The following is a 22,697-nucleotide window of genomic DNA, read 5'->3' on the forward strand; positions in this document are numbered from 1 at the left end:
ACGGTTATCAAAAAGAAATTAAACACATACCCCAGCTTACATTATAATCCATCTATCTCAAGTTATATATCACGAACATCTTAAAGTGTTCGACACTATTCCACTAATCATATTTACTTATACAACTTTCACAACTTTCAAGAATGCAAATAAGTTAAACTATTCGATTTTTTACATTTCGATGTAATGTTTTTCCATCCAACCAGCTTTTCAATTGTTATATGATGTCTTTTTTCACTACTACTAATATAATACACAAATCAAATTAACAGTCTTGACTCCCGTATCCAAAATCAAATGGTATCAAATGGAACAGAAGTAGAACTCAATAGCAACCTTCTTCGTTTTTATCCACAACCAGGTCTCATCAATCAGATCATCACAGTAGTACTTTGTGGGCATCTAATCCTAAGGTTTTGAGTGATAACCAAACTTAGTGATATATAGACTAGTTCAGAATGCCTATACTATCCACATCACTACACAAAAGCAATACAATTTCTGAGGAAAGATAAGTAGAAATGACAATAACATTGTGCGACAGTACGAAAATTTAAGTTCCAAAATAGTGTTCAGCTGTTAATGCAATTTTAAAATGTGTTTAAAGTATGTTCTCTAAATCTTTTTCCAAGTTACACAAAATATTAAAAGACACAAGTCAAATATTGTACTAAAAGTTACACTAAACAAACTACAGGAGCCTATAGTGTGTACAAGTACCTTTGTAGCCCCTCCTGCACCAACGGAAACAACAGCCTGAATATCCCCCATATGTTTTTTAACTTCCTGAGTGGAATTATAAAGCGACTCCCACCAAACTCATAGTTCTGGATGGGGAAAAGATCAGGATGGGACTGATCCTTGGCTAGACCAGATTCAGTTATTTCCTGCAGTGTATGTGAACAAATAGGCTTTCATTGCTCAATGTAGAATCAGAGGGGAATGGAGCTTTGATTTGAGAAGGAATCCCTTTGATTGGGAGGTAGAAGAATGCGCACAATCATTGCACAAATTGAGTGGAATCTCTTACAGACAGGAGAACCTAATACAATAAACTGGATTGGAAGGAAATATGGTAAATACACTGTCCAGCCCCATTATTACAGACTGAAGAACATTGATGATTATTTACAAAATGGGTGGCCACTGAAAGCTATATGGAAGACAAAGGTACAACAAGGGCAGCAGACATTGGATGGATAACAGCACACAATGCATGTGTTGATGCATAAATCACTTTGAATCCACCAGGCTTCTTTTTTTGCACTGTCCTTATGGGAAATTTGGACGATGTTCGTTAATGTTTTTTGGGGTGCAATGAGTGCCTCCTTTAACTCTAAGGAGACGGTTCAAATATAGCAGGGTCAGAAGATCAATAAACAGCTGAAATACATCTGGAGTAGCTTCCCTCATGTATTTTTGGGCCTTTATGGCAAGAAAGCAATAGAACGTGTTTTGACAACAAGTCTACAGCAGTGTATGTTTTAGCAGTACAGTTCTAGAAATATTATGTTCTTGGTGTAGGCTACATGTATTTTGGATGTATATTCTTTTGTGGTTATGTAACAAGAACGGTTGCTGCAACAACCGAAACAACATAATGTTGGCCATCTTTTCACATGGACAGAAGAAACTAATATCATGGCTAATTTTTATACTACATAACACCACTACACATGTTCCACTAGAATAAACATTATAGGGAACCATGACAGCTAAAAGGAATGTGGTTGATAAAAAAGGCACGAAAAATACAAGCAGGCTGGTAATACATTTTATCATTGTGCACGGAATACTTTACATCCATCATGACGTAGCCCTACAAGTCCCATTTGGCTATGTTTGTCACCTCTTAAGGACCAATAGGACCATATCATGGTTAATTCAAGATCCCAGAATTATGGGCTTACCTCACAAAATAATGCTGCTAATGCTTTTCTCGGGCTATTCATTGTTCCAATAGTTCCGCAGCTGAGACATATGCAGAAGCAGTTCATCCCTGCCCAAACCAGAGACACTACTAGTCATTATCCATGCAGGTGGATGCTGATAATTCTGCCTAATCAACTCTTGGAAATCTCTAATATTCTCGTCTGGCCTTTTTGCCTTCCCTCCCTTCATTTTGTCACACTTCGTGAAAACGAAAGTTATTGGTATCTGTAAATGTATTGCATAAGTCACTTATCGCGGAAAAATGTTGTATGAAAGTCAATAATGGTAAGAAAGGAATTGTTTTTATAAGTAGCAATGGGAATAAATGACTTCAATAAGCCACATGAAAAGAATGGAAATGCTAACAGAAAGACTATGAAATTCAGCAAATCAGAAGCATACCTTATTGCGTCCGAGCCAATTAGCACAATCAAGGTCAATTTTCTGAGGGGGTACACTAGCATCAATAAGAAGCAGAACCGACACCAAGGTATCTCTATTTAAAAAGTAGCCTTTTGTGAAGGAGGACCAATCCATTCTGGCAGCTTCAGAAGCATTAGCAAAACTGAAACAAGCAACAAGAAATAAATTAGACGTAGATAAAATAGTTGATTTCCATATTAATGCAAAAGGTACAAAGAGTTACGTGATGGAAAAACATAACTCAAAGTGTTAGTTGATAAAGGAAATAGGAGAGAGTGCAAACTCAATGACAAAGGAGGCTTCTATGACTATGCTTGAGTCAGGGAAGGGAAAGTTAAAGGGGAGAGCATCAGATTCAATTGCTTTGATGAATAATATACTTCTGGCTGTTTCTAAGGATCAGAAGCAGACAATTGAGAAAGCAGATAAGGAGATCCCTCCATACATGTTTAATTACCAAATATGGAAAATGATTACTTTTACTTCGCTTTGTCATTTATTCCTTAACAACCAAGGGGGAATGACCTTATTCCTCCACTGTTACTTCCATTCCCTCCAACATTTTCTCCTCTCCCCTCATCCCCAAACCAAAAACTCCTAAAGTAGGCACAGCTATGGTCAGGTTCTACATCCTTAAACAGTGGGAAGCCTACCGAGATCTATAAAAGAATGAAAGATGAAGTAAATAACTCATTTATAGGCCTTCGTTAGTCGTTACAATTTAGCTGGTAGATCTGTAACTTAACAAACTCTTATTTAAGTTACTCTAATACATCTTCAAATAAATGTCAATAATCTAGACTGTTTTATCAAGACCTGAACAAGAACATAAATGTCTGATTGTTTGTTTAGCATTTACAACACCTCCACTGAATTAGGTTGATGTCAGCTAAACTGATTTGTCCAGCCCACAGTATACTAACTGTAAACTGACTTTGGACCTTTGGATCTAATCAAATATGCTAATTTTCTCCCTGATGATATATGATATTACAGCTTCTTGAATTGAAAACTTTAAAAAGATGTAATTGGAAATTCTCACTTCTTCCCATTCTACCTCACAGGAAAAATAGACACGACATTCTAAGATGGAAAAATAAAGCAATGAAGAATGAAATTTCCAGATGAATGTTGGAACCATGATGCTTTTAATACAAAAAGCAGTAACGTTCAAACAAGAGGAGCATGTAAGCAATGTAAAAAGAAAGAACGTGGTGCTTCTTTGTACTGCAAATATATTGTTTATCTTGGATAAGGCTGCAATGTGCTTTATAAGTGTCAGAACAGACATATCTAAAAGCAGAGATATGAGATTCAATGTTTGGACTGACATGGGCTTAGTGAAGCAGCACCTAGATTAAGGAATTCAGTTAGCAACTAGGAAAAACTCAGTAAATAAGTTCCTGAGTGGCAATTAAGACATTTTCTTTGCATATCCCTTTTTCACGGGCATTTCGAGAATTCAATCACTTAAATTTAAACAGTCTATGTAGTTATATTTCCAAGATGATTGGGATCAAGATGATGTGTTTCCTCATTTGAAGCCTTTTACAAATGATATCATGTAGTTAACTCCAACTAGTTTGGTGTTGAGGCGCAGCTCATCGCTTAATCGAACAAACCAGTAGCATTTTACCAAACCAAGTGAAGTCATGCTCGTGTCCAAATAAAGCATCAAGTACGGTAAGCAGTTACTTGAGACTACCGCTATAGCCCACTAACCCCCAACCTGCTCAACACTCTTTGAAATAACTTGATCCAACACATTTCATCGTAATAGTAAAAAAGCTCACCTATCAAAGAGTAGCCTAGCAAATAGCATAATAATCAAGAAATTGCTTACCCATAACCAGGCAAATCCACAATGTACCAACTCTTGTTCACCAAGAAATGATTAATCAGCTGAGTCTTCCCTGTACATTTAAACATACTAAAATTAGGATCCACCTAATTAAAATAATTACCAACTAAATACTCCACTAGTTCCAATTTATGTGACCCTATTTCCTTTTTAATCTGTTTAAGGATGAACGTCCTACTAAATTTGAAAATAATTTAACTTGAACTTCCTATTTTACCCTTAACGACGATCTTTTATACCACATGTTTAAGACCATACGTTTTGCCAAACTTAATAGTCACATGAACATTATAAACAACAACTATGCCTCATTCCCAAACAAAACTGGGGTCGTCCTCACTTCTTTCTTTAAGCTCAACTTATATCATCATTGTGCCAAACTTGCATGGTCTTATGGGTAGCGCATCCATTTGCTCCAGAAGGATTGGTGGATCGAAACCTGCTCCTTACATTGACTCCGCCACTGTGGGCTTATGTTGTCAGTACCAAGCTCGGATAAAGGAGGCAGGTTGCAGTAGGCTCACAGCCAGCGTAAAACTTGCCAATTCATAATGAATCCTCATAATATAGTCACTACGACATATTTAAGACTACAAGTTTCAGAATTCTTCATTTCTTTCTTCAATTCTATGTTCAGTCAAACTATGTCACATAAATTGAAACGAATGGATACTTAAATTCAACTAATGCAAACGGGCTCCAAATAATAAGTACTACATTGCAAAAATCCAAACCTGGTTTCTTAGAAGTAAGAGCAACCTCTTTCTTCTTACACAAAGCATTAATAAGAGATGATTTTCCAACATTGGACCGACCCAACATAGCAAATTCGGGTTTCTCATCTTTTGGACAATCCTTAGGTTTATTACTACTCTTCACAAACTCAACCTCTTTAATCTTGGAATCCCCCGCATAGGGTCCAACAACTATATTGGATCCGGGTAAAATCATATCTTCGGTTATATCTTCGGGTTCAACTCCTGGAGCCATGAATAATACTTTCTTTGCTAATATTGAAGCTGCTGATTCTGAAGTTGTAGCAGAAGATTTAAAGGTTTTTGGCGTAAAGGCATGAATTGAGAAACGGGGATTTTTTGGGTATGAATTTTGAGAAAAGGGAATTTTGGGAAATGAATAAGGGAGTTTGGTAGATTGAGGGAAAGTGGAGAAGAGATGGAAATTGAAGAGGCGAAACCTTGACATTACTTGCATTTTGAGCTTTAATTCTAGTTCAATGGCTGCACTGCACTGGTTACACACTACTTATCTTTCCCAAGATATAAATAATAAATATATACTTGTTATAAATATATTATACTTTGAATGTTAATTTAGTACTTCGTCGTAAATAAGTTTTTCGAAGAAACTTATCCATATGCGATTCTACCGTAAATATGTTTATCTATTTAAGTACTCTATTGGAAATATATCACTTCGATACCCGATTATGGATAAACATTACCCTCGGTAGAAGATTATCCATACCGGGTATAATAAGCTTATCCTTTCAGTACCCAGTTATAGATAAATATTACCCCCGATAGAAGATTATCCATACCGGGTATAATAAGCTTATCCTTTCAATACCCAGTTATGGATAAATATTATCCCCGGTAGAAGATTATCCATACTGGATATAATAAGCTTATCCTTTCAGTACCCAATTATGGATAAACATTACCCCCGGTAGAAGATTATCCATATCGGGTATAATAAGCTTATCCTTTCAGTACTCCGTTATGGATAAACATTGCTCTCAGTAGAAGATTATCCATATCTGGTATAGTAGCAGCTTACACAACAGCTTCCTTTCTTCTATAAATAGAAGAGATTTCAGTTCATTATGTACATCAGTTTGAATTCGAATAATATATCAGTTTCTCTCTATACTTGTCTTTACTTTATAGTCTTTATTTTATAACACGTTATCAGCACGAGACTCTGCCATCTCGAGCAAATATTTTGAAAGTATCTGAGGTAAGAACTTTCTTTTCCTAAATAATGTCAAATCTTTCTAAACTTGAATTTGTAGCCCTGGATATATCGGGCAAAAGCTACATGTCTTGGGTGCTTGATGCTGAAATTCATCTTGATGCGATGGGTCTGGCAGACACCATCAAAGACAAAAATCAGGCATCAAACCAAGACCGTGCCAAAGCAATGATATTCCTATGTCATCACCTTGATGAGGGCCTGAAAATGGAATATCTTACTGTTAAAGATCCAGTCATAATATGGAATAATTTGAAAGATAGATATGACCACCTGAAGATGGTCGTTCTTCCACAGGCACGATATGATTGGACTCATCTAAGGCTACAAGATTTTAAATCTATCAGTGAGTATAATTCTGTTATGTTCAGAATTATTTCCCAATTGAAGTTATGTGGTGATAATATTACTAATCATGATATGTTGGAGAAAACTCACCATTTTTCATGCCTCGAATATGCTCCTGCAGCAGCAATATCGAGAGATGGGATTTAAAAAGTATTCTGAACTTATCTCTCATCTTCTTATAGCCGAGCAACATAATGGGCTATTAATGAAAAATCATGAAAGCCAACCTACTGGTTCTTGTCCATTCCCTGAAGTGAATGAGACGAACTTCCACCAGGCTAAACGTGGAAAAGGTCGTGGCCCCAGTCGTGGTCATGGTCGTGATCGGGAAAGAAACTCTAATCATGGTAATAATAATGCACCAAAGAACACTCCTCACCACCATCAGTGGAAAAGGAAGGAACAAAAGCATGAAGCGGTGCACGCACCAAATGCAGAAAATGCATGCTATAGATGTGGAGAAAAAGGGCACTGGTCACGTACCTGTCGTACGCCAAAGCACCTGGTTGAGCTTTATCAAGCCTTCCTAAAGAAGACAGAGAAAAATGCTGAAGCAAATTTTATTTCTGAGATAATTTAGACATCATGCATTTGGATGTAACTGATTACCTTGCACTCCCAGAAGGAGAAACAAGTCATGTAATCGGTGGTGAATCTATAGAAATGTAAATATTTTAATTTTTGTTGTTTGTAATAGATAGTATGGTTATGTAATTGTCGTACATAAAGAAAAAATTATGATTTGATAATGATGTTTACTATAATATATCTTATTTATGTCATTTTGAAGAATATGGATAATATTATTAGATCAACTTAAACTCTAGCAGAGTTTGCAAGAAATATACAACCACCAGAAATAGTTATATTTCATATATCTCATTGTAATTATATTTTGTTAACCACCAGAAGTGGTATATGTCTATGATCACCAGAAGTGATAATTTAGGCTTTCTATGGTTACAATTGAAGATAAGCTACATAAATATTCTCTATATTAAATGCACGCCTCGATTTGCTCCTGAAGTAGTAAATATTTTAAAAGAGATTGAGGCATCACAATTTGATGTGATTAATGCGCATTCAGATAATTATGTTCGATTTCCTGAAGGATGAGAACTTTGGATAATATTAATCCATTCCCTGAAGTGAATGTGACAATATTAATAAATCGGGTAAATATGAACGCACTCTTGATGTGAATATATCACAATTCACCTTCAGAAGAGGTAATATAATTAAGAGAATATATACTCAATATTTCGTATTTTAAATTTGCTCCTGAAGAAGTAACACAATTGAAATTGCCTCCTGAAGTAGGAAAATATTATGAAAAAGAGTTTTCTTGTGCTTAAATAATTGTTTTACATTGTTTATTTGATTGTGATTTTCTCTCATGATACCAGAAGTGTATGAGAAATATTTGATAGTACAAAATATATCAACAACTCTTGAAGAGCTAACTGTTTGCCTAAAGGATACATGACACCAGTAGTGCCCGATAAATATTAGATTGTGGATAATAAATGAAGGCTCTCGAAGAGCTTATATACAAATATGTCATTCATATTATATGATTATGGTCAAAACATATGTTGTAGTAAACCTGAAGTTTACTAATACAAATGGCTATCATATTGAGACTACAAATGATTGGAAGATTGATAATCTTCATGTTTCCACAATCATAGGGGGTAAAATAATATGTATGTGAGAAGTTACCCGTCTTATTCTTTAATTTGTACTATATCATGTATCACAGTAAACCAGAAGTTTACTAAAGCAAAAGTTTATGCCATAGTAAACCAGAAGTTTACTAAGAGATAGCACATGACATGATAAACTTGAAGTTTTCATTTGCCATTTTTAAATGAGCTATTTGAGAATTCAGATAAGCATATACTAAAGAACTAGAAGATTCTTCAGGAATTCTCATGTGTTGCTTGCTCTCATAATGAATTGATTATACCAGCTAAAGTTGGGACTAAGACCCCTGATTCTGAAATATATAAAAGGTGAATATGGGCTCGTTCACCTATCATGTGAACCACTTATAGGTGCATATATGAGATGGTTACATGTGTAATTATTGTCAACCTGCAGTTTGGCATTTGGAATTGCTTTTCTCGATTAAGAGCATAATTTTCAGATTATGAAATCAAGACAGTTCATCTTGATAATGCTGGTTTATATCCAAGCTGGTTTAACATTGAATACCTCCTATTAATGGCTAAATCATTGCTTATGAGAACAAAGCTTCATGTGTTGGTCTAAAATTTTCTAAATTGCATATAGCAGCACTTGTATGCATCAGATCAATAATATATGATAAGTCATCCCTTCACAATTGGTTTAGGATCGGAAACCAAATATTTTTACTATCTTTTGTTGTGTGGTATATGATTAATTTCTCTACCATAATACACAAAGATATATTTCCCAAAGATGATTGGGGATATATGTTAGTTTTTCTAATATTTGGGGGATGGAATAAACAGTTGAAAAATATGGTATATGAATCAAATTATCATTAATATGATCCTCACTTAGAAGATAATTCAAGTCGAATGCCAGAAGCATTTGTTGATACAAAACTAATATCATATTTCAGCTACAAATGCTCCTATTAAAATTAAAGTCTATGAAGGATAGAGTTTACTGTACGCATAAAGCGTGATAGACCAATCGGTTCCAAAGGTAACAATCCTTGAAAAATAGTAGGAGCTAATGATCAAAATGATCATAATAAGGAGGAAATAAGCTCTAGAAGATCCCACGACATAACATTTCATGAAACTCCCGAAAAAGTTCAGGTACCTGGAAATAAAGAAAGTGATGAGATCTCCACAAGTTATGTCGCTTCGGAACTGACACAAAATGATCGTCGGCGATATATTTGATACAATATAGTGCACAATATTATAAAAGATTGTGAGGATCGGACCAGCAGTCCAGACACTTGAAGATGTCATACCATTTAGATACAAGTCTTAACCTATATGACTTATTTGGCTAAATCTATATGAAGATCCTTGAAGGATTGAAAATGCCCGATGTGAGCACGTGATTTTTGTCTTACGCGACAATCGCTCCAAAAGAATTAAAAAATAATAACAAATGGTCCTGCTGTACAAATTTGGATTTTACATGGCACTTTGTTAATTATTTATGATTTTTGCCCATTTTTATTAAAACAAAATACAAAATGTATGTGTCGTGCGTAATGTGAACCGTAATCCGATTGTTAAATGGGAGATCACAAAAATACGCATTTCTTTTGTCCTGATTTGTTGCCTTGTTTAATTTTACCTACTTTTAACATTTTATACGCGTGAAATAAATATGTTAAGTGTTAATTAATGGTGTCTAGTTTTATTTAATTAGGTTGTGTATTTAGGAAATTAGAAATAAAGAAAAAGAGGGTAAAAATTTGTTTTAAATGAATTTGGGCCGTGCCCATTTCAAAATCTGAAGCCCAAATGAACGGCCCAAGCCACCAGTCCGAACAGCCCACCCCCAGGCCACAAAACGACGTAGTTTAACACCAAAACTACGTCGTTTCAATGCCGATCCATCTCAACCATTCAAACCAAACTGATCCAACGGCCAAGATCTCACACCCCGTACCCACTAACAGACCCGACCCGTCTCACCCGGACCGACCCCAACCCTTTACCCTCGAAATGACACCGTTCCCCATTAGTTGAAGGATCCTGGCCCTTCATCACGTCTCATCCAACGGCCAGGATCCACCTATCCACTAACTATATAAACCCATAACCTTACCCTGCCCCCCTATCCGAACCCCAGCCTTAGGTCACCTTCGTCCTCATCCCTTTCCCCTCCAAAACCCTAGCCGCCCCTGTATTCTTCACCATGAAAGCCGGCGGCATGGACGCCGGTAACCCCACCCTTAACACCATAGAACCCACTTGCCATCCTGAACATGGATCTGTTAACTACTTAACTCGAATCCCTTCCCACCTTCTCGAATCTTCGTTTGAAGATTCGAGTCGGAACTTGACTTACACCGTTTAACCCCAGTTTCACACCAGACACTCCCCAGACCCCCCTCGTGACCAAACCATGCTTGGTTTGGTCCGAATCTGACCAGGGAAGCATGAATCCCAAATCTAATCTTTGTAACCTTAGGGTTCCTCGTCACTGGTCCGTATCTCGTTTAAACCAAGAGATTAAGGTCTAATGGACCTTAATCGAAGTGTTTCTCATCTGAGAAACACTTCGATTAAAGTCCGTTCAGCCTTAAGAAAGGTCTGTTCGAATCCAAGTTAAGGTTTTTGATTTTTCGGGATTTAAGGTGAGTTTTGTTTTCTTTTCTTTATTCTGTTAGTCCATGTTTGTTTAAAAGGCTGTTCATGTTGTTGTGAAATTTGTGTTTCGAATTTTATCGACTGTGTCCTGTCCACCTTGCCTGAACCTCTGTTGTTTGATTGAGTCCTTCTTCTACTTGTTCTGATAATGTGTATGTATGTATTTGTTGTGCAATTAGTTGAATTTCAAATTTGAACTGATTAACTGATTCCTCGAGTACAATTCTGCTTAGTCAGTACAATTCAAATCATGCGTTCGATACTGTTAAATGTCTGATTTTGGCTACGATTGTACATGTTATGATTAATATAGTCGAGTCGACATGTGTCGTCAATTAGTTTCAGCTGCCTGAACAATAACAAATCGATTTACTTTTGATAAGCATGGCCTGAATCATTTAGGAACTGAGTTTAGTGCTTATAATTGTTAATTTGAATCAGAAATGTAAAAATCAATGTTCTGTTTAGTCACAATTCTGAAATTGGAGGGCATGTGCATTTGTGCACAACATGTGCATTTTGTGCACAGCCTGTGCCCTGCCTAAGTGCTTTTTGAATTAAATAGTTTGACAGCATATGCTGTCAGACTACATCCTGCTGCCCATATTCTGCTTTAAGTTTCAGAAATAATAAACATTACTAAAAAGTTAAGCCTGCCAAGGGAATGTCATGGGGTTGTGCTCTTATTTAAATAGTGAGTGGAAACTGAAAAGGGGTAGCACATGGGAGGGTGTTCTGATGGTCTAAACAGGCTGTTAAAGGGTTGATTTGAAGCTGATAAAAAAGGGAACAGATTTTGATATACACACACACAGATACAAGAGAGAAAGAATATAGAAAAATCAGGAACTGTTTTCTTCACATTGTTGTCTGGATTTCATTTGTTCTTCTACTTGTTCAATCGATTCTGATCCTTCCAAGTTTAAACTGAGCTCACTGGTTGTAGTTTGCATGGGTTTTTTTTCCTGAAGTTTGGTCTATCTGGGATTTCTATTTCCACTGCCTTGTTTGTTACCTGCTGTTACTGCTGCTGTTTGGTGTTGCTCCTATTGTTACTCTGCTGACTTCTATTCTTCTTCAACTGTAAACACTTCCAGGTACACACTTCTGAAATTACTTGTTGTTGAAAGCTTGAAGCTTTGAAGCAGAAATAAAAGAAATGAATGTTGATTCCTTCACAATACCTATGTTCAAAACATGGCCATAGGTTGAATGGTAGTCGGCCTACATTTGTTTAAGTTCGTTCCAACAGCAATTGCTCTGTATAAATTAACATACATTCTGTTTGAGATGAAATATTAGATAGCATTGTTTATTAGATCAGGTGTGTTTTAATGTATACAATCATTGGGGTCTTGATTTAATTATGACAGTATAACATAGAATCATGGCAAGCATCTGCATGTATTTTGTCTAGACCACTGAATTGTCCAAATCTGTTGTATTTGGTCCGGGACAAATGTACCCCAAACAAACTCTCATGCGGTCACATTAAGAGTTTGGCCATGTACGCCAACTCTCTTGTCAGATTACTTGATCCGATATAGGTTCGATATTGGGCTTCGGTATAGATTCACTGTTTCGAAATAATGCGATGACTTTTTGAGGAAAACTAGCAGGCGTTTTTAGTTTCAATAAGTAGTAGTTTTCCTAATAAACAGCCAATTTCATTTATCAAGTCCAAATAGGCTAGTTTTAAAAATCAAACTTGGAGGTCGTCAACATGAGTTTAGTATATGTTATTAGTTTGCTTGCAATCTCACTTAGCAAATTAACAAGCGTATTCACTAGATGAAGACAAGGTATGAGGTAACTCTCACCTCATAAACAATCAATCAGGTAATCGAACAAAATTCGGATTCGGCAGACATAGTAAAAATTCAGTATGTACTTGTTTAAACAAGTAAGTTTGGCATCTTCCCTTTTTTTTATTTTTTAGAGACAAACATAATAGAAATGTAGTCACTTTAGGATATCCTTCCAAAAAAATGAGATGAGCCTCGCCAAATAAAAAATGCGAATTGCGGGGCCCTCAATAATTAACCATAAAAAATACTTAGAATTCGGGACAGGCCGTTTAGCGAATTTTACGGCCTTCCCCAAAGATAATAATACGTTAGACTCTTTAGGCACGGTTTAATTAAATTACATTCTTAAATTCGGGTGTGCATTGATGTGACCCAAATCCAAATCTCAACGAAGTCAAAATGTGTTGACGATCACGGGCGCATTGATTGTGACGTGGTTCGAGATGCATTTTCACGACGTTGCAATTCTATAAAAATAAATGATAATGATAAAAGCGGTTTAAACTTAATAAAAGCACGTAAGTCATAACATATATTTAAATCAGATATTTAGCCATTATAACAATTTAAGCGACCATGCTAGAACCACGGGATTCGAGGGTGCCTAACACCTTCCCTCGGGTCAACAGAATTCCTTACTTAGAATTTCTGGTTCGCAAACTTCATTTGGAAAAGTTGAATATTTTCCTCGGTTTGGGATTCAAGATAAACCGGTGACTTGGGACACCAAAAGCCAAACCTTTCCCAAGTGGCGACTCTGAATTAAATAAATAATCACATTTCGAATATTGTCACTTAAATTGGAAAAACTCCCTCGCGCATTTAACCCTTCGAGGCGGGGCGCGCAAAAAGGAGGTGTGACAGCTCTGGCGACTCCGCTGGGGATGATGACCCAGAACCACTGGTTCAGGGTTCAAGAATTCGAGCTTAGAATAATTGTTATATTTGGCTTTATTATCTGATCTTTATTACATGTTTTTGCATAACGTGCTAAATGTTGTCTTTTACCGCTTTGATATTATCTGAACTGTATATAAATTGTGCCGAACCCTTCTCTCTTCACCTCCGGGGAGAAGCTCGCTGGTCGAGGCTCCCTATTCTGTTAGTGTCGATACCTGAAATAAGAAAGAGGATGGATAAGTTACGAAGCCGGACGGCCTTTTGGTTCCCGGTAAGTTGCCCCTCCTCGACTCGAGTTGTCCGCTCGGGTACACAGTCTAGAACATCTACCCAGGTTATAAACCTAGTATAACGAAACCTCATGCCGGATCCCTAGTAGGAACACTTATCTGCATCATGTTGCATTTGACATAGGGGACTCAACACAGGGGTTGGGTCCGTCTAGGACAAGCAACCTGGAATGAAAAGACCATCCTGCTGCATCCCGTTTGTTGTGCGCATCTATTTGTTTCAGATCTGCATGTTGACCAGTTTCCGAAAAAATTTCAAAATAAAAAGAATAGCAGGATAGGGAGATAATTACTTATTCTTTTGAAAAAAAAAACATGTCCGAGTGATGTCAAACCTAACCGGAATTTTCTAAGATATAAAAAAAAAAAAAGCTTGCCTTTCAGTTTGACTATTCCTTTTAATCACTTTCAAAATCCAAAAATTATATAAATAAAAAATCAAAAAAAAAAAATTTATTGTTTCATTGGTAGCACCGCTTTAAAAGATTTTCAAAATTTCAAAAAAGGAGGAAATTTAAAATGTGTAAATATTTCCTTGGTCTCTTTTCAAAAATAAATAATAAAAAAAATAAAAAAAAAACATATAACAAAATTCCAGAAAAAATAGTTATTCTTCTTTTCTTTAAAGGATTTTATTTTTGTTTCTCCTATTTTGATCCGACCGAACTACGCGGGTCTGATTCTCACCGGATGTGAGATACGTAGGCAAACCTCATCGGTTTCGACCCCAATTTTAAAAAAAATATCCAAAAATATTTTCCTTTAGTTCCTTCTTTATAAATCTTTCCTTAGAAAATGCAAAAAAGAAATAAAAAATAATATAGAAGTTTTCTTTAAACTCAAATAAAAAAAAATAGTTTCCTTCTTTCTGAAGTCTTTCATACGAAAAATGAAATAAGAATTAAAAATCAGCAACAAAAATCCAAAAATACTCTTTTCTTTTTTAGTCTTTCTTTTGTAAATGTCCATAAAAAATAAATATTTGAAAAATTAATTCCAAAAAAATATTTTCGCTCTTCTTTAGAAGTGCTTTTGTAAATAAATAAAAACTCAGAAATTCCAAATCATTTTCTTAAAAGTCCCTCTTTCAAAAATTTAAGAGGCAACATCATAAATCAAAAAAATATACATTCTTTCTTCCGTAGAAAAGGTGAAACAAATGAAAAAAAATCAACCAAACATATTTTCTTTTTTGTTAAAAAAAAATAATAAAAACAAAAAAATTTCCCAAAGTTCAAGTCAAAAGCAAATAAATTTTTTAGAAGTCTTTCTTTAAAAAATAAAACAAAAATCAAAATAAAAAAAAAATCCTTTCTTCTTTTAAAGCTTTTCTCTCAAAAAATTCCAAAAAAAGGGTTAGTTTAGTTACTCCATTTTCGATGATCGAACTACGCCGGTTTGATTCTCGCACGGGGTGAGATACGTAGGCAACCCTCGGCGGGTCCAACCTCCCGTTTTTGCAAAAAAAAAAAAAAGAAAATCTAGATAATTTTAATTTTTGAGTCTAATAAAGTTTATCACCCTAAATAAATGTGCAGGATGAGCACGATACAAAATGAATCGTTTTCAATAATGACCAAGATCCCTTTTGAGTTGCGATTATGGTGGAACGACTTAGGCAAAGAGGGGCAAGGCAAAGTGAGGAAATATCTGAAAAATCTCCCGGATTTACTAGACATTCAGTCTCGGGGTGATATTATCAGATCAATGGTCACTTACTGGGATTCGGCGCACAATGTATTCCATTTTTCAGACTTCGAACTCACCCCGACGTTGGAGGAAATAGCGGGATACATTGGGGGTGATGAAGCTCCGTTAAGGTTCAAGTACTTGATTGCACCTAGGGCCGTCACGGTACACCGATTTTTGGATTTTCTGAAAATACCCCGAACATTTCACCATCCAGATCTTGCCAAAGGTTTCTGCAGTCTCCATCTCATGTATGCTAGATACGGTCATGAGGGTGGGTTCAATAAGCCGGATTTCAAACTATGTAGTAAAGGCAACCGACAAAAGTGGGACGAACACAGGCAGTTGGCTTTCATGACGGCCTTCTTAGGTCTTATAGTGTTCCCGAGGAAGGACGGCAACATCGATCTAAAAATAACCGGGGTTGTCAGTACTTTACTCACCCAAGATAAGAGTACTCTAGCGCCTATGATTATGGCTGACATTTTCCGGGCTCTCACTGCTTGTCGAGCCAGGGGCGACTTTTTCGAAGGATGTAACCTACTGTTGCAAATATGGATGACCGATCACTTATGCCGCCGCTCTCTGCTCTTGGGTTACGGTTCGCCTGAGAAGACCTGCATTGGAGAATTCTACACTAGAGTCAAAGGTTTCAATCTACCTGAGGGCGTCACATCATGGACCTCATTTTTCCGAACTCTCACTGCTAGCCAAATCCAGTGGACGCTCGGATGGTCGCCTGTTGAGGAAATCATATACATGCCAGCAGCCAGGCCCCACTTTCTGTTGATGGGACTTAAAAGCATCCAACCCTACGCACCATATCGGGTTTTGAGGCAACTTGGGAGGTATCAAGTGGTGCCGAAAGATGAAGATCTGAGTACCCAAGTGATTGAGATCAGTCCAGATGGTCGTTTCCCCAAAGAAGAAGTTCGCCAAATCTGGAGTGAGTGCCAACATCTGACGGCAAGCACTTGTGTAATGGATATAGCAAAAGGGGAAGTTGCCCCAGGATATCACGCTTGGTTCAGGGGCGACCTGTCTTGTGAAAGACCGGCTAAGAGACCGCATCTCAAAGATTTTGTGGAATCGTCCCAAGGGAAATGGAACTGGTTAGCAAAAGAAAAGGGGTATCGGGCCGAGATCGGTGATTTGAAGCTACAAATTGATAGTCTGAAATTCAGTAACAACATGCAAATCGCGGCAGATCGAAGCGAAAAGAATAAATTGGTCCGAGAGAATGAATAACTTAAGGCCCAAATCCAAAAATTGAGATTGTCTCTTGATGAACGGCCCAGAAGTCGATCAGACCAACAGTTGATCAAGGGTTTGAGAAGAGAAGTCGCGGAATGGCGAGATGGTTTAGAAGAATCGGGACAGATTATGGCGAAGCTCAAGGCACGGTGGGGAGTAAAAGTAGAGAAGCATCGCCGATACTTGAACCAATCGAAACGCGACCACGAGAAAACTGTTGCCAAAATGAAGAGAGAGATGGCTATACTTGAGACCAAAGCAGTTAATCAGGCTAAGGATTTCCAAATTGAGAGCAGATACTGGTACGACTTATTGGCCCAGATGAAGTTAGAAGTACGACAACTGAAGAATCAACATACACAGGATGCTCAGGTATTCAAGACGTGTAGTGATCAGATAAAATGCCTACTCATAGAGAAAAAGCAAACCAGAGATAAGATCAGGGCCATTGCCCATGCCATCACCAGACGGTGTCTACGATGTGAGAACATGACCAGCGTTACCGTCCTCTCGGCAGTGATGAGTTATGTCAAACAGACCATGCATGAGCTGGAGCAACTTGAGAGGGATCTCACACCTAGGACCGCGGCGAGGCCGAACGATGCCCCGCGGACACCAATTTTCAAAACCATAATGCACTTATAAGTCAAGTCTGTCTTCTGCCTGTTTTCCCATCAGGGTGATTTTTAGTCTGGGTTTATTTTCAAAATTTGCTCTTTCTTTTGCAAAATGTAGTTTGTAATAGACCATTTCAATAATAAAAGGTGTGTTTCTTTCATTTGTGTTTCGAACTACATAATGATCTGATTCACGTAGGCATCGTGATACGTAGGCAATCCTCATCGGATCCGGTCGCATTTCTTCTACTGCAAAATAAAAAAAAATTATAATAATAAAAAAAAGAAAAAAAAAGAAAAAAAAAATAAAAAAAAAATGAGAGGAAAATGCCGGAATAACGCATGCTCTCGTAGCAAATATGTAGTGATCCACTTAACTGTATAGGTGCATCATACCCAACGTGAGATTGACCATCTGTTATTTGCTGCAAATTAACCGTGCGTTTGTCGTTGAGTAATCCAGGGTTTTTGAAAAGACGGTTGGTTTGGTGAAAGTCTGGCCTCGCACTCATACTTCACGAGGTCAAGAAGAAGTGTTCAACTACCTGTTGTTAGGACCAGAAGCAGTACTCACACTTACTTCACCAGGTCAAAAGGAAGTGTGGAAATGTCTTCAGAAATTCCATTGCAAACAATCCCTGTTTCCGAGGAGAGCTCGATCTCAGCCGTCCTCACGCCTGAATCCGCAACTGCGGAGGAAAATAGAATCCTACGGCTCCGCATGTTGGAAATGCTGGACGACTGGAATAATGGGAAAGAGCCGCCAAGTGTCGTCCCCGGGTTCCCTGAATTATTCTCCAGGTCAAGTGGGACTTCTAATGTCCCCATAAATTATCCTGCTACCCCATTCGGGTACCCAACCACCTCAGCCTTCTCTGCTGGATCGCCTTCTGAGCCTCATCCCCGGATGTCAGCCACCGATGCAAGCATGAACATCTTTACTGCGTCACCTTGCCCGATTACGGCACAGCCTGCCACGTACAAACCAAGCTTTGACTCATCCTCTTTTACATTCCAAGCACCATCGTTTTCAATGGAACCAACTAGGTTCGCTACCAGCACTAATCCTCTACCGCCTCAGTGCGAGCTTGCACCCGGGCAGGATCAGAATCCCAGAATTGCAGAACAAAATGAGATTGCCAAGAGAATGAGAAGCCTTGAACAAAGTTTGAAGAATATGCAAGGATTGAGCAGACAGAAGAGCGTCTCTTACGCCGACCTATGCATATTCCCTCACGTGCACCTGCCAGCGGGTTTCAAGACCCCAAAGTTCGAGAAATACGATGGGCACGGTGACCCCATTGCACATCTTAAGAAATACTGCAACCAATTGCGGGGAGCCGGCGGAAAAGAAGAACTGCTAATGGCATATTTTGGGGAAAGTCTAGTAGGGATAGCCTCGGAATGGTATATGGACCAGGAAATGTCCCGATGGCATATATGGGATGATCTCGCCAGAGATTTTGTGAAACAATTCCAGTATAACATCGACATTGCGCCAGACCAAAATTCTCTGTCGAATTTGAAGAAGAAATCGTCAGAAAGCTTCAGAGAATATGCTATTAAGTGGCGTGAACAGGCGTCAAGAGTGAAGCCTCCCATGGATGAAGTGGAAATGGTCACTACCTTTCTCCAGGCTCAAGAGTCTGACTATTTCCAAAACATGATGTCAGCCATGGGCAAGCCATTCGCGGAAGCGATCAAGATTGGAGAGATGGTAGAAAATGGTCTGAAAACAGGTAGGATTCTGAGTCAAGCAGCCATAAGGGCAACCTCCCAGGCCGTCCAAAGCGGGTCCGGAGGAATGACAAGAGGGAAGAAGAAAGAAGAAACGACTATGGCAGCCTCGGAAGCAAGGGAGTATCGTCATCCCAGGCCCCGTTTCCCGGAAAGAACCCCACAACACTACTACCCCCACTCCAATTTGGCATATGCTCATCAACCTTATATGGTCATGAATGCCCAGCCTTATGCCCATCCACCACAACAAGCCAACCGAGGCCCAGCTCCTCCTTCTAGAAATCAGCCTCCTTACCGCAACCACTATAACCCACAACCCCCGCAGAATAACTTCCGCCCTGAAGAGCCACCCCGAAGGCGGACTTTCACGCCCATCGGTGAACCATACTCAACTTTGTTCCCGAAGCTAGTCCAGTTGGGTTTCTTGCAACCAATCCCTCAAACAAGGCAAAACCCGACGTCACCTTCTTACAAAGCTGGAGTCATATGCGCCTATCATTTAGGGGCCGAGGGACATGATACAAATGACTGCTGGTCGTTGAAAAGAGTGGTCGAAAATTTGATAGAGCAAGGGAAAATAGTGCTAAGGGACGAGGAGATCCCGAATGTAACTAACAATCCATTACCTGCTCACAATAATGGGCCGCTGATCGGAATGATTTGTGAAGACAAAGAGTTCGACCCTGCTCTGAAAGCCATAATTGCCATTGTCGACACGGGGAAGAGGCCCGAAACAGACCAGAAACCAGAAAAGGGGGAGGAGGCCAAGGCTATAAAGAAAGAGCCTGAAAAGAAGGTGGAGAAGAAAGTGGTACCGGAAGAGGATGGAGTTCTTTACATACCACGAGGTCGAGCTGAGAAGACGCAGAACTTCGCAATCAAAAAGACAAAACCTATGTACATGCCGAAAGGGGCCTATGTGGTCCGGGGAACGATTCAACCACCTCGGCTGAATGAGCCAGTAGTTATCGGACGCATGCCACAAAAGCCAATAACCAACCCGTCCACAGTGTCGTGGAATTATCAAAAGACTTTGGTAATGTACAAAGGCAAAGAGGTCATGGGAGAACTTCCAGAAAATACTTTCATTGGAAGGTATTCAAATACCCAAGAACTGAACGACGCCACACAAAGGCGCTTCCCGCCAAAGAAGCCCGTAAGTGTTGAAGAAGCGGAAGTGTTCTTCCAACAAATGAAAATGCCAGATTACGAAGTGATAGATCAACTGCGCAAGTACCCCGAGCAAGTGTCCATGCTGTCATTGTTAATGAGGTCGACCGAGCATCGAAAGATCTTACTAAAGACCCTGAATGAAGCATATGTGCCAGTTGAAACCTCGGTAGAGCAATTAGAGCGGATGACAGAAAGATTCTTCGCCGTCAACCAAATCTCTTTCAGCAAGAACGATCTACCCCCGGAAGGAGCGGCACACAACAAGGCTTTGCATCTAACAGTTAAATGCGAAGACTATTATGTCAAGCGGGTAATGTTGGATGGGGGCTCAGGCGTTGACATTTGCCCGCTCTCCACGCTACAAAGAATGGAAATTGGGACCGGAAGAATCCGACCCAACAATGTCTGCGTAAGGGCTTTCGACGGCATCAAAAGAGATACCATGGGAGAAATAGACCTGTTGTTGGTCATAGGACCAGTCGAATTTCAAGTAACCTTCCAGGTGCTCGACATGGATACATCCTACAATTTTCTCCTTGGCAGACCTTGGATTCATGCGGCAGGAGCCGTGCCTTCCACTCTTCACCAGATGGTGAAGTTCGAGTACGAAGACCGAGAGATCGTGGTCCATGGGGAAGATGAGCATGCCATTTATCGGGACCCATCCATCCCATATCTTGAACCGAGAGAAGGGAGCGAACATACGGTCTATCAAGCTTTCGAGATTGTACTGGCAGAGCAGCACGAAGAGGGAATACCCTACCCCCAGCCTTTCTTGTCTAACGCCTCGGTTATGGTGGCCAAAGAGATGTTCCGGCATGGATTTAGGCCAGGGAAGGGGCTTGGACGAACCCTTCAGGGAATAACAGAACCCATTACCTTGCCAGTCACCAAGAAACCTTTTGGACTAGGTTTCAAACCTACTCCAGCAGACGAAGAATGGGCAAAGAAAAGGAAAAATGAGGGTTGGAAGTTACCTCGACCACTGCCAGATTTATATGCAACTTTCATCAGGCCAAGGTACGCCGAAGAAGAAGATGATGAGGTCTTCACAGCTGAGGAAATCAAGGAGATATGTGGAGCGATGAGAGAGATGCTCTACGAGATCCACATGGTTCAACCAGGTGAAGGCACAAGCACTGCTGAGATGATGAACGTGGGGCTGAACGCCAAACTTCAAAACTGGGAGGCCACGCCATTCCCGACTAGACGGAAGTCCGGGTAGACCTGTCCTGCCACCTTTCCTGTGTCACAAGTTATCTCCAGGACATAACTTGAACGTTCTCTTCCTTTCCATTGTTGTTTTGAATTCCTAAGTTGTAAACATTGTTGTCTTCCAACTTTCCAAAAAAAATAAAAAAAATCAAAAAAATCATCATCATGCTTTCCCATTCTTTCTTTTGTTCTGATTTTTGTTATTTTTCCTTTTATCTTTCTTTTCAGTTATAATAATACGGCTTTAAATATGACATGCTTGCGGACTTCACGCCCAGATCACAATGAGCTATTTAACTGCGAATTAATGAACCCAGAACCAGAATATGATGCGGAAGAAGCTTTTAGGGAAATAAACCGAGAGTTGGAATATTTTGAGAATAAACCTAAGCCAAATCTGAATGACACCGAACCGGTTAATTTAGGAACTCCTGAAGAAATCCGGGAGACCAAAATAAGCATTCACACGGACAAGAAAACGCGAGAGGCGATAATTCAACTTCTTTTTGAATTTAAAGACATGTTTGCTTGGTCATATGATGACATGCCGGGTCTAGGTGTTGATCTAGTGGTTCATAAATTGCCGATTCATCCTGATTGTCCTCCAGTTCAACAAAAGCAACGAAAGTTCAAAATTGAGGTCAGCGACAAGATTAAAGAGGAGATCACTAAACAACTGAAAACGGGAGTGATTCGGGTAGTCCAATATACAACATGGTTGGCGAATGTGGTTCCGGTACCGAAAAAAGACGGGAAGACTCGGGTATGCGTAGATTACCGAGATTTGAATAGAGCAAGTCCTAAAGATAATTTCTCACTGCCCAACATCCACATCCTCGTTGATAATTGCGCCAAACACGAGATACAGTCTTTCGTAGATTGTTACGCTAGGTATCATCAGGTACTGATGGATGAAGAGGATGCCGAGAAAACTGCCTTCACCACGCCTTGGGGCACCTACTGCTATCGGGTCATGCCATTCGGTTTGAAGAATGCTGGGGCTACTTACATGAGGGTCATGACTGCCATTTTTCATGACATGATGCATCAGGAAATAGAGGTGTACGTGGACGACGTGATAGTCAAGTCCAGGACGCAGGATAATCACATCCAAGACTTGAGGA

The 22,697-nt window shown here is 39.0% G+C and overlaps 1 protein-coding gene across 2 annotated transcripts; it reads right to left on the reverse strand.

Moving 5' to 3' along the window:
* Nucleotides 1–552: 552 nt before the first annotated feature.
* LOC107815781 (GTP-binding protein At2g22870-like) lies at nt 553–5,479 on the reverse strand. Of its 2 annotated transcripts, XM_075222548.1 has the most exons (5): nt 4,951–5,479; nt 4,199–4,268; nt 2,335–2,497; nt 1,911–2,157; nt 553–887 (listed from the first exon to the last, which is right to left on the reverse strand). In XM_075222548.1, the coding sequence occupies exons 1-4, from the start codon at nt 5,426–5,428 to the stop codon at nt 1,945–1,947; spliced, it is 924 nt and encodes a 307-aa protein (XP_075078649.1). In that variant the 5' UTR covers nt 5,429–5,479; the 3' UTR covers nt 553–887; nt 1,911–1,944. The 2 variants fall into 2 exon arrangements, with proteins under 2 accessions (XP_075078649.1, XP_016496897.1); XM_016641411.2 differs by lacking the exon at nt 553–887 and having other exon boundaries at nt 1,623–2,157.
* Between the last annotated feature and the right edge of the window lie 17,218 nt (nt 5,480–22,697).

Source organism: Nicotiana tabacum, chromosome 10 (genome assembly GCF_000715075.1).
Source record: "Nicotiana tabacum cultivar K326 chromosome 10, ASM71507v2, whole genome shotgun sequence".
Lineage (NCBI taxonomy): Eukaryota > Viridiplantae > Streptophyta > Magnoliopsida > Solanales > Solanaceae > Nicotiana > Nicotiana tabacum.

Coding starts and splice junctions, on each gene's coding strand:
- LOC107815781 (XM_075222548.1), bottom strand. CDS start 5,428: ATGCAAGTAATGTCAAGGTTTCGCCTCTTCAATTTCCATCTCTTCTCC. Junction 4,269..4,950: donor TCTTACTTCTAAGAAACCAG/GTTTGGATTTTT, acceptor TTAAATGTACAG/GGAAGACTCAGCTGATTAAT. Junction 2,158..2,334: donor ATTGGCTCGGACGCAATAAG/GTATGCTTCTGA, acceptor ATACATTTACAG/ATACCAATAACTTTCGTTTT.